The 13,135-nt window shown below is 38.9% G+C and overlaps 1 protein-coding gene across 2 annotated transcripts in view; it reads right to left on the bottom strand.

Annotated features, from left to right (window-relative positions):
- Positions 1-461: 461 nt before the first annotated feature.
- MND1 (meiotic nuclear divisions 1 homolog (S. cerevisiae)) overlaps positions 462-13,135 on the bottom strand; it is a 37,927-nt gene continuing 25,253 nt past the window's right edge. Inside the window, exons 6-7 of one of the 2 annotated variants that reach the window (XM_010074453.1) lie at positions 2,423-2,467; positions 462-716 (exon numbers count right to left, since the gene is read on the bottom strand). In XM_010074453.1, the coding sequence (XP_010072755.1) occupies positions 610-716; positions 2,423-2,467 (152 nt within the window). In that variant the 3' untranslated portion in view covers positions 462-609. The remainder of the gene's footprint in view (positions 717-2,422; positions 2,468-13,135) is intronic. The other variant, XM_010074454.1, reaches the window with a different exon arrangement.

Here is a 13,135-nt window from a genome sequence, read left to right as displayed (position 1 = left end):
TTTGCTGGAACAGATTTAGCTCTGATGAACTAGTATTTTCCAACAAAAAAGTTTTGTCATTAAACTTACAACCAGTTCTAGCAACACAATAAAGAACAACTTGAAGTCAGACCTCAGCCTTTCTACTCATATCCTTACTGTCTCCATGTTTTACATTAATGGATTATGCTTCTCTTCTATTTCCTTGTCAAGATGAGGGAAAAATTCATTCTATTCCATTTTGTCCCCTGCTATTTCCACTCCAAAGTCTTCAGCATGTTTAAACATAAGTCCCTGGAGCTTCTAGCTCTTAGTACTACTCCCAGTTAAGCAAAAGAAGAGTAAAAACCAGTCTCAGGACTTTGTGATAATTATTCCCTATAACCCGTGTCCCTTCTTACTCTGTCTCACAGAAGTAATCAAGAGATATACTGGCCAGAGAGTATAACAAAAAAAAAAAAAAAAAAAAAGGAAATGCAACAAATATTTTTAGAATTTTATTAACTTTAACAAAAACTGCTAAATAAATGGTGGACAGTTGTTTGAAGAGGATTCACATCTACATTTGAATGCCAACTGAGAATATTTAACAAACTATGTACAACTGTGTCAGCCATCAACTGCCGAACACTAATCAATGTAATCCAAATCTTCTGGGATTCCAAAACTTTTGTCAATTCTGCTCTCTTCAAATCCAAATTTACGTTTGGCCCAGGACTTTATTGAAAAGATGTTATCTATAAACAGAATGAAAAACATTGTTTTGAATATTTAGGAAAGTAGGAAATGTAGTCTTGGCTCCAACAAAATCCTTCCATTTGCATTATCTCTCTGTATATGAAAAAGGTACATATTGGGTGCATTATTATTAAGTAGATTTAGAACAGAAAATGGGAGGCTTTTGTTAATGACATACTTCTACTCAGTTCTCAGTAAAATATGGCTTCTTTTTTGGAGGTTACCTTTATCTTTTCTTGCTCCTCTATGAGAAGACTGAAAGCTACAATTACAGTGCAAGGCTGCTATGGAGTGATGAGGTAAGTGTGAATATGCATAACAAGTATTTTTATAGGTCCTTTTTCAACTAGACACCTACTGTGTGACTGTCTACAACTGCGAAAATCAGATTCAAATTAACTATAAGGTCCTTTCTAGTCCCGCATGTGTTTGGTCAGATAATGTACATTTTGTTTAAATGTTAAAAAAATACATTCAAGTAGCTTTATTTTAGTCAGCACTTCTCTTTTAGCACCACACTACTATTATTTTAGCACATATGTTCTCTTCAATTTAACATAATTTTTCATTGCAGTACTGATTGAAACTCGCTACATCATTCCTAACACCCAGAAATTGCAGCATTCCTTAGGACAGGAAGTGTTCTCTGTGTCTCCACAACTTAGGAATATTTTCTTTTCTTTAACCATCAGATGCTTGGTTTTAAAACTCTCTCTTCAAAAGAAAAATATGCTGCAGCATAAGACCTAACTGTCTCATTAAATAGCAAATTACTTTCTACAGGCTGAGGTACAGTTCCTCTAACTCTCTCAAGATCTTGAGAACAACAGCCTGTCATCAACAGTAGAAAGCCCTGACAACAGTACTTCCAGAAGTTATTTTCAAACACATAACTTTATTTCCCCATATGCAGTAAACAACCCAGTGCAAATGAAGATATAAAATAATAACAGTCAAAAGACTGTGACAATGATGTCCTGCTGCACTTGGCATAACCGACGATAGCGTGCAGTCCATCAGTAGTAGATGAATTCTAAACAAAAGTTTACAAATGAGATTCTAAATAATTAAGAAGGACATACATATTGCTTGCTCTGCAAAATGGAAATATATAGCAATATAGCAAAGCTAAGCAACAACAGAAAATTGGGTTAAACATCCATACAAATGTTCTCAGAGTAACCTTCCTCAAAACGGTGCAGCATTTTTCCTGCATGTCAAAGCTGATGAATTAGTTTGAGAAATACCTACTTTATATTAGCAGCCATCATATGGTAGCAGCAATAAGGTTCCACAAAGCATTCTACTCTTTAGAAACAGATGAGAATTCAGAAAAGAAGAATTAAACTTTCTGAATATCTGGACACCACCATTTCCAGTCTCTTTCTATTAATGCTTTTCTCACCTTAAGAGATTTTAACTCAACCAAGAAAATAATTTGCAGGTTTTACCACAGTGTGCAAGATAGCACCATATGAACAAATAAATATGTTATGTGAAGTACGTTCAGTAACTAAATTGAGAAAATGTATTATTTTTTGAATCTTGATAATTTAGAAGCAAAGTATACTTCTGCATGCTTTTATAAGTGAGGGCTATCCTACATCAAATCCTAATAAAGTTTAAAATTCTTAACAATTAGTAGGTCTTTTACTGAAAATGCTCTAGTCTGAAGCTGTGTTAAGCAATATAAACGCATACACACCCGTCCATCTATTAGCTGCCTCCTTCGCTACTTTGTTTGTTTGGCCTGAAACAGAAGAAAATAAACAAAAAAGCATACATCAGAGTAAAATCATAGCATACTTTCAAGGCACAGAGATTAAATTTTTATTGATGTCATTTTTAGGGAATCACCCAATAAAAAGAAGCTATTCTACTGCTTCCAAACCCTCCTTCTGTTTTACGCTTTTAAGGTTCCAGAGAGTACAAAGCTAAGTGAAAGAAAAACAGGAACATGAAAGATAGCATATGAATAACCGTGAGTTTTTGAAGTGTATTTTAAAATTAAATAATCCTAGTTTGGTTTGCCTGGGGGCTTAATCGTCTGTACCAAGACTGGAACTAGATACATGGCCTGAAGATACTAGAGGCAACTGAGATGGAAAATATTCTATAACACTCTCTATATAGTAATCCACCACATAGGTATGCATGACTCTATATAGATAAGGAAAATGAAAAGGCTAGTGGTCAATCACATTAATCCAAAAGTTTATCATATAGCTCTGGAAGGTCTCCCAGGCTTTGAGAACCCCCCCAGTGAAATGAAGACAAAATAGTGCTCCCGGTTATTAAACTTGGCTTCCCTCCCTTGCCACTGCTCCAGGTCTAAACACATAACAGTAAATTACCATTACTACAAATAGCTTTTATATAGCTTCCATAAGGCAAAAGATTATCAAGAAAAATTCCTCTTAGATCACCTTACTCCCATTAAAATAAGTACTGAATAGAATCAAGCAGGTTGGTTTGTAACGTGGGAATTTATCTGAATCATTATGGTTCTCACGCCTACACATAACTTAGTTATTCCCAGTCTGTCTTGTTAGGACTTGTATGATAATACTCATTTGAATGGTCAGCACAAAATTTGTCTCCAGGGTACTGCAAAGTAAATACATGATCAGGTATCCATTGTTATAAAGATTATGCTTCAGGCAAAATTAAATTATGTTGAAAAAATCATCTGCAAGTACACAGGAAGCTAAGCACTCATTATTCTACCCTTACTGCAGCAAATGATCTGAAAAATGTTTTAATCAGAGTAAAACACCATTTCAAAAACAGCAGAGTTTCTAGAAGTGGCCTACAATTCAAAAGCTTGGGAATAGCATGAAGAAAAGCAAAAAAGAAAGATGGGCAAATAAAGGGGATTATTCCTAGCTTGAGAGAGATATTCCTGATTTCCTGTGCTGACAGTTCATTGCCACCCCTACTTGTTCAGCTCCAGGGCTGGCAGCACTGACTACACACTGGCAACCAGTGGCATTTTGAACAATACTTTACCTAATGCTACAAAAAGCAAGTCTGCAGAGTCAGGGCTTCTGCTGGTCAAGATTTTAAATGTGTCAGCTATGATACTTCACTCAGCATTTTTCTGAAAATCTAGAGTAAAACTGCAGCTGTATTTGACTCCAACTAATGAAGTCTGAAACAAAGGGAGGGAACGTAGGAAGGTATTAAACTCTGTGGACCCAGAGCTGCAAGGTGGCAGCATCCTGATGGCGGGTGAGCCAACCTAGGCCACCGTACCTGCCAGGTCTCAGCAGAAACATCTGCTTTGCTGGAAGCAGCTCACCAGCTGAGCCCTGCACTCCGGCACCACGCAGCAGCTCTAAGTTCCTGCAGCTTTCAGCATGCAGTGCTGGGCTTAAAGCCCAGTGACTGTATGGTACAGTGTATTAACAAAAATAGCGGCAGCATGGTGTATTGTCACCCTTCAAACATTGCTTATGCATGTTAAAATACACACATGCGATCACATGTTTTTAAAAAGTGACTTCTTACTTCTGGCAAAGAAATGGCTGAGGTGACCAACAGATATAGGTTGGGCAACAGGGTGACAGCCTATAACCTGAGCTGTGGCTAGAAATGAAATCATGGTGGTAAGAGCAGGAAGCTGTAACGGGGAAATCCCACAGTGGGCAGCACCTTCAGTGACTTAAATAGCAGAGAAATAACAAAAAACCCCAAACAAAAGAATCTCCTGAGCATAAAAAGATATACAAATGAAATGGAGAAATATTTTAACTATGTCATTCTTTCCATGCACCACCTGGGACTGATCAGAGATGGGTAGCAAAGTGTTGTGGTAGAAGTGTGGAATGATCACAAGTGGAGGCAGAACTCCAGAATGGGGAAGGTGACATTCAAACCATCTGGCTGAATATCAAAGAAGAGGCTGCCTCAGTTCTTCAGAGGCTGGGAACACACATCCGCCACATTACTCTGCTGCCAGGGGGGTTGGGGTTGGGGAAACAGGAGCCACTTATAAAGCCTCAGGCAGGTGACATCTCCGGGAAGTGCGTTCACAAGGGGTGGGGGCACGTGTTTGCTGATCAGGATTTCCCATTTACCCTGGCTGGCCCACACGCATGTACACAATAGCACCATGGGGATGCAGGCATGGATTTATTCTGCCACATTGAAAGTTGCTCAGACCATCAGGCGTATTGTATCAATGAGAATGGCAGCTAGCTTGGCAAGCTGCAAGGTACCCATGTGTTCATCTAGTTACACAGGATCATGCAGCCATTGGCTTCCTGGTTTTTCAATTTCACTGAAAAAGAAAGTTTAAGACCTAAAGAAGACAATAGCATGGGAACTTAAAAATGTATACACCGAAGAAGAATTCAGAACACTGATTTTGAATTGTAAAAAGGAGAAACTTAGAGACAGTGCTAACGGCAACTGGCTAGTTGCCAAAACCACCACAACCACTGGGTCCCAAGCTTGGCTGGAGTCCTGCTGACCACAGCTGCTATAGCAGAACTTTATTTCTGGCAGCTACTAAATAGTGCTCCAGTACGGAAGCTGTGCAAGGCAACGAAAGGGCCAAGTGTGCAGAAGAGCAATATAGGAAACAACATATGTTCCAGATGCTTACAGATGTTCTTATTACCAATATTAGGCCCTAGTTATGCTCTACTTTATATCTATACATCTGCACATAGGCTGACAATATATACAGTTGCTGTCTGGAAGCAACAGAATAATCCATTTGTTCTGGACTTTACATATGTATTTCACTAATTTGTGTGACAATGCATCAATTGACTTTCCTGCTCCCATGCCTGCAGGATCCAAGTCATTCGCCTGGCTGAGGCACACACCTGTATCCTCCGCTGACCAGTTTCAGGCACACTTGGCATTTTTCTAAGCAGGAAAATAGAAGCTTGCATTTTCTCTCCTGAATTGAGAGAAGCAATCACTGAACAAAAGCAATCACTGTGTGTACAGCAATGCAAGGCCCAGGAGCAGTATGGCTTGCAACAGTAGTCTGTCATATTAGCGAGACACACCTGGAAACATGCCCTAAACAGTGAAAGACTAAGGGTCAAAGAGGTAGTTTTGACCACAGAAGTCTCTTCTTCCCTCAACCCCAGGTATCTCTGGAGAACTGCATGGAGCTCAGCCCAGATTGTGGGAATTGAACCATTGTCCTCAGCATCTGTGATTGTCCTTATCACAGGGACAATCCCCTCTATTCCCTTAGAGGAAAGCATTTTTTTTTCCAGCAGTGGTGAACATCTAAAAAGAAATTGAGGGAGGGTTGGAAACATGCTTTTTAATGCAGGCGAGTGACATTCTACCAGCGATGTGCAGGGATTCTGGAGCAGCCCAGGAGACAGCACTGACAAAAGGGCATGTAGACAGCAGCCAGAGGTGCAGTAAGAAGCCTTCTAAAGCAAAGGGACATCACCTGCTCAGGAGTGAAGGCCAGCAGCACAAAATATTAACACAGCCAGGCTTTGGAACAAATCTGAACTGGCAGTATATCTTGGCTCAAATCTTAGTACTGTCAGGCCACATTTCTGGTCTGACTCAGGAAGCCCTGCAGTCCTTCTCAGCATACTGCAGAACTACAGCCTCCTCTTCCCTCTTTTCTTTCTTCCTTCCCCCAGATTCGCTTACTTTTTTCCTGGAAGGAAGGGGGTGGGGGGGGGTGGGGAATTAAAGGTCCTATTTGCATTCTAAAATGGAATGGCCAAAAAACTTTGGAAGCCTCAAATATTTCCACAGGAGGATGAGAGCACCACATGCCTTATCAACACAATATATACGCTCTAGGAGACTAAGTTAGTCTTTCTATCAGACTTTGGACACTTCCATGGGTGAAAAACAATTGCAATAGCAACAACCACCACCATCTGCTCGCAAACATTTTCCAAACCTACTTTCAGTTTCTTTCTAGTTTGTTTTTTTTTAAGTCCTGTACATACCATTAAAGGAATACTAAGGAAGCAGTCTCTGAACAGGATAAAAAATCAGACTGTAAAGATAACATATTCCAGCTCCAACAGCTATACTAAAAACATCTCAACAGCCAGAACCAGCTCACAACCACCTATAGACTTGGAAATGAAGAAAGAGCTGGAGCTCACTTTCCTCTCCTAGCTTCTACTCTGGCATTATCAGAACAACTTTAGGAATTATTTTAAGTAATGTTTTTATGTGTAAACAAAATTTTCAGGTCCGGGAAGCTCTATTTCTACAGAGTAACAAAAGCTTGTTACATTTATAAACCTAGCACGGTTTGGTGCCAGTTTTGACCTACCACAACTAATGCCAAAAGAAAATTGTGTGGATTTCCTCACTTACAAGACGCATGACTGCAGAGAGAACTAGCACCTTTTCAAGGAGACAGTCACCCATCAGCCTGTGGTACTGTTAGCAGATACCTGCAAAATACAACTGCAGTGCTCAGCACGTGCGTGAGGGAGTAATTTCACAGTGTGAATCGCAATTCTTCTGCATGAAATGCAGAGAACAGCTGCAACTGTTCTCAGGGGCCTATGAGGATTATTAGCCCAAAGATTCCCAATCTCTCTCATGAAACTGGTCAGGGTAAATTAATTGCATTAGGTGGATCTGAATTCCAGCAATAATTCTGCATCCACTTAGACTGAATTTAAATACAAAAAATGGCAACTACCATAAGAACAGTATGTGAACTTGACTCTCCAATGACTCCGATTATCCACTACCTCCTGCACAGTTATCCATTCTCCTGCCTACAGGCTGCCATCACTTTCCAGAAACGTTATTTACCTTGATATCACCACACTGTGACAGTTTTACCTCTCATGGAGAAGCATTGTTATAATATCCTGTGATGCACAATTTCCAAAATCTTTCCCATTAATGAAAACGTCTCATGCAAATAAAGAGCCTGTCTCTAAAGGCCAGGGTAGAAGGCGAACATAGAAATTACACACCTGTCATCCACAGAGAGTACAAAAACTAACTGCTTAGTAACTCCTACTGACATGTCCATCCACAAACTGACAGCAGAGACCCTCATCAAGAGACTGTAGCTTGCCATTGAAGACTGTTCATAGCAATGATGTGATCAAGTGGCTTCTTTAAAGTCCATATTTGAGGACCCTTGAGACTAAGTAGTCTACAACAGTCAGCAGGGTAACTCACAACATAGCAAGAACAGCTTTAGAAGAATGTTTTGTAACCAAGTATTGGGCAGAGATACCTCCACACTATATGCAATCTTTACCTTCCCCCTTGCTTCCCAAAGAGGTGTTTCCTCTTATAAGCAGAATAAAGAGCTCTTTTGTAGAAGAGTGATAGCACATCAGAATTCTGTCAACTCTTTTGAATCCAAAATAACACATCCTTCTTCCCCCATCCTCAACTATCCCACGTAACACTTATCCCCATGATATTAATCAACAAGTCACAGTGCTTCAGAATTCATGACTAAATTCAAGTTAATGCATAGATACAATTTCTCATTTAAATTACATCACAAATTCAACAGAACTATTTATACTGACATATTACTAAATAATAAAAAGGAATATATCTTTTTACATTTAGACCCTGAATAAAGTTTCAGAACTACAAGAACAAGTGTTGATGGTTATGAATCTTACCTACTCATCTACAACTATTTTGCAAAGCATATAACATAATATAATAAGCCATTTGTGACAGAAAAATAATCCAGAAATTTTGATATATGAATTAAATTAGCATTTCTGTTGCAACAGTTTGGGGTGTGTGTGTATATATATATATATATATGCTTGAAAATAAACCTGAGCAAATACATAACATAGTGCCAGTCTTGTCTATGTGGTGAGACATGGCAGTGCATAGTAAAACTACTCATAACCTGATCCAGATCTCTGGGATATGCTTTTAAAGGGTCTGTGATCTTTGTTAGTGTGTTTGAAAAAAGTGTCAAGTCCCATCAGCAAAAGCTCCCTCTGTCCCATATGAAAAGGTCACACTGTCAAGTTTCATCAGTATGTACACAGCGTCTCTTTGAAAAACGTCCAACAGAATTTGTCAGAATTGCTACCAAAAAATCCCTCCATGCAAAAAACATGCTCTTGCACTTAAGTTTACTGCATTTATGTGCCCACAAAAAAAGACTCCTTACCTTTCAAGTATGCTACCTGAAAGCCCACGCTGAATTCTTAGTTGCATAACTGAAATACATCTATTCTTATCCAAAGAACAGAGGGACGCTATGTGCTTACAAAAGGGAAGCAAACACACCAGCTTTCTGATTTCTCCCTAACAACACTTTGTTTTCCTTTCAGTGGACAACTCCTCCCTCCCCACTTCAGTTCCTAGTAAAAGCTCTGTCAACAGTAAACTGCTGCTGAATGGCATTTCACAAGGAGGCCCAGAGCAGGACAGTTTTGGTCCAGTTTGGGATGCCACTCTGCTGCACACCTCCTGTGGCACAGAAGTTACAGAGAAGTGCCTGGAGGGCATCACAGGAGGTCCTCCGGGCTCTGTACCCATGACTCAATGCATGTCCAACCTTACCTAGGGCCATTTCTGAGGTGTTTGCAGCATGTTTTTAAGGTTTCCAGTGTTAGAGCTTTGACAACCTTCCCAGGCAATCTAGTTCTGTGTTTGATTATTGTCATCATTAAAATATTTTTTGTCTAACTTTTTCTCCCTCCTGCAATTGAAGGCTATCACTTACTGACGAGTTCTCCATGTACCTAACCAATAGGCTATTCCTTTCTCTTTTTTGAAGGAGACATAAATAAGTGAACCCAATCAGGAGCAATCTTCTTTTGAGCTCTATTTTTGTACAATTTTTTTTCCTAGAATGTGGTTACTTGATGTCTGGTCTTTTTGTTCTACTCTGAATTCTCCCTAGTTAGTTCCATACCTCTCAAGTAAGATATCCAACACTGACACAGTGGTACAGCTGAAGCCTCACTAATGCCAACTTGAGTAGAAATTATTTCATACATCTCATTGCTGGCTATACTTCTGTTTCTGTATCTTCACTTTTTTGTAACAGGCATGTCTCAGATTTAACCTGTAAACTACTATAACCCTGACATCTTTTTCAAACCCTCCCCCCTTAACTATCCGCTCCAGATGATTTACATAACACAATATCCTTGAATGCGTGAGTCCTTGCACTTGCCACTACTGAATTATATTCAGTGTTTTTTTTGGACTATCTTTGCAATTTGTCATACTTATTTTGAAATCTCACCTTGTCCTTTGTCCACACAGTCTCTCCTAGTTTCGTCATCTGCAAATGTAACAACAGCCTATCTTCTATCTATTATCCAGCTCATTAATACAAATACTGAGCAGATGCACAGACACAACAAACTCTGTTAGAACTCCATCAATTCTACCTCCCTTTCTGATACTGAATTACTAATACACCTTGAGTACAATTATAGAGAAGTTTTGAGATTCACACTACTGCAGTTCCATCAAGATTGTGTTTCCCTAGTTTCCTTACCACAGTATCATGCAAAACTGAGTCAAAACACCAAAGACAAACTTCTCCTAATCTACAAAGGTCTCTGACAGTGGCAAAGACAAACCCTCTGTGTCTTCTAGGTGTTTCCAAGTTGTTTTCTCTGTTCCAGATTTTTTTTCTGATATATTATTCTTTCCAGTGAAACTAGCTCATAAGATGTTAAAGTGAAGAGGGGAGAAAAAATATTGGAAATACTCTCAAATACACTACCAGTGTCAAGATCAGTCTTGCACTCCCCACAGTCTGCCCTGCAAGATATCTGCAGTTAAATAGCACACAACAAGGTATCTATATTAGGAATATCTACTGATAATACATGGTCCTAATCTGGATAAACCCATAATGAAAACATACTCTACCATCCCATAACATATGGGAGATTTCCTAACATGTGAGGTTGGCAACATGTTGGTTTTAAACAAGGCCTGGGAAGACTACATTTGACAGTCCTGAAACTTAGCACTCAAGACAACAAATTAAAAATCCACAATACCTTTCCTGACCTCATTTTGCATAGGGAAGTAACAAAAAGATATAGACCAATACTTCTTAAAAATATGCCTTTGAACATCACCATAAGTTTATCAAAACAGTCTGAATGAATGGTACCATACACAACTAACTTAGCAGGTCTAACACTGGGAGAGAGAAGCAAAATAATCACTAAACAAAAGCCTGTTTCTTATATACATGATCTATAGATTACTTCAATTTGATGCTCTCTTCATGGCTTTAAAATATGGCCAAATGGATTGCTGCCTGTTCATTTCTAAGCTAGAGAGTATCATAAATGTAGTTACAAGTAGCCATTTTCCACATCACAAATTTTGTCGAGTGTCTACCATTCCCAAGCAACTCAACAACTTCTGCCATAAAGATTTACTGGCTCAGACAATAAAGTTATTCCCACGTATTTCACCCTATGTATTTTTTCTGTCATTCCAATATAAACAAATGAAAAACGAAATAAACAGAAACAAGAAAAATAAGCCTTGTGAGCTTTCCCATTTAATTTTGAGACAAGGTAACTTGCCAGAGTAGTCAGTTTATTTAAGCAGAGTGATACATATGTTAGCTAAAGATTTGATCTTCCAACTGCCTCTTTTCTGAGTGTCCAAGTAAAACCTCACTGACAAAAGACAAACTATTTTACATTTTTTTGTTGTTGTTGTTTTTTCCTCTTTGCTTAACCGGAAAAAATGCAGCTTTATTTTAAAGCAAACTCGCATTAGTTGAAGGTCTCTAAGAAGAATAATCTTGCTAGAATATGTTTGAGGTTTAAACACACAGGTATGCATGTGTCTAAACATTTAGGACAGTTTTTCATTGCAGAGTAATCTCTTAGCTGGAGCTCAAACTTTAGAAGCAACAGAGACAGAGAAATGCTCTGAAACACAGAGAATTAGGGCCTTTTGCTGAAAGCTAAATGACCCTTCTGAACTTCAGCTTCCCAGCTTCAGTCAAAAGCCCCACATTTCACTTTAAGCTTTGCTCCTTAGAAATATATGTGCTGATGCATCCTAAGCTGCAGCAGTCTGTCCTGGTGGTCCTTTGCTCATTATTCTTTGTGGCTGCCATATTCTCCTTTCTTTCTAAGTGACAGAAGCTGCTCACTTGTTAACCTACTCCTGTCCCTCTCTCATTCAGTTCTTTCCAAATCCATTTTCTACCCAGTTCAGCTCAATGCCCTTTGAAAATTTGTCATCAATGTGCTCCTGCTTGGTCAGAGTATCCCTGGTTGCTCTTCAGGGCAGCTACCACAAGACAGACAATTCTGGGAGATGCACAACAAATTACCACATGCGTGAAAGCCTTCTGAAGGCAGCGTTGAAAGACTTCATCACACAGACTGTTTGGTAGAAAGAGAGACTTCAAAGACCTGAGAAGAGTCCACCAGAAGACAAGACTATAAATACCATGAGTTCCTAACTCGAGTTGACAACTGACTCACTTGCTGTTATCACTGGTGAACCGCAGCACAGGAATGAAGGGCCAAGGTGGGAACTCTTTAACCTACTTTTGTCAGGGAAAGTCCTTAAAATTACCAAATTACTGCTGCCAGCAATCACAGCCAGATTCTGGTCTGAAAGCGTTTGCTCCATCAAAGAGCCAGTGTTTTCAATAACTGAACTGCAAACAAGCCTTCCTTAATTTTCAAGAGAAAAAGAAAATTGGAAGGGATGAAGATAAAGGAGCAGAGATATCGTTTAAACTTGCAATTCCTTCTCACTTGCTGTGATTACCAAAGGAGCTTGGAGCGTTAGTGATCAAGTATACATTTGTAATTCCACTCATTAGTACCCTGTTCCTTTTTCAATGTTACTTAACAGTTAAAATTTGTGTTTACTGTTACTGTGTGCATCTATGACTACATACAAGTACATTTATAATTTTTAGAAAAGATTAGGAATAAAGTTATGTTTACTTTTGGTAAAGCATTGTGCTTTGCCTTTTAATGTAGCTTTTGAACAGATAATTTAATTTGCCAACCATCTAACTGAATTACAAGCTATTTGAACAACAGTATGTGTTTGAGTGGGGGAAGCATAAAAAAATAATCTTAGCTTGATGCAACTAGTCGAGTAAATGCGTTGTTTCTTTACCGGTGCACATCCATATATATTCTGGTACTCCATGGTGAAGGTGGAGAAAGGAAAAAAACAAAGGAGGGGGAAGTGGGCTTTGTGGTTTTGTTTTTACTAGTAGCAGCCCACAAGTTATGTATATGAACATACATGGTCTGTTTCCTGTCATATCCTCATCCAGATCTTCAGGTGATGAATCCATTAAGTATACAATTGTCTGAAAGGTGAGACTAAGTAAAAAAAGGGGTGCCTGCTTTTAAATGTATCCTTTTTCTATGTACTTTTAGGCAAGTGTCTGGTTCACTCCAGTGAAAGCTTAGTTTAACAATCTTTGGCTAACATA

Source organism: Pterocles gutturalis, unplaced genomic scaffold (genome assembly GCF_000699245.1).
Source record: "Pterocles gutturalis isolate BGI_N339 unplaced genomic scaffold, ASM69924v1 scaffold21327, whole genome shotgun sequence".
NCBI classification, from domain to species: Eukaryota; Metazoa; Chordata; class Aves; order Pterocliformes; family Pteroclidae; genus Pterocles; species Pterocles gutturalis.
This window is presented reverse-complemented; position numbering and strand designations above follow the sequence as displayed.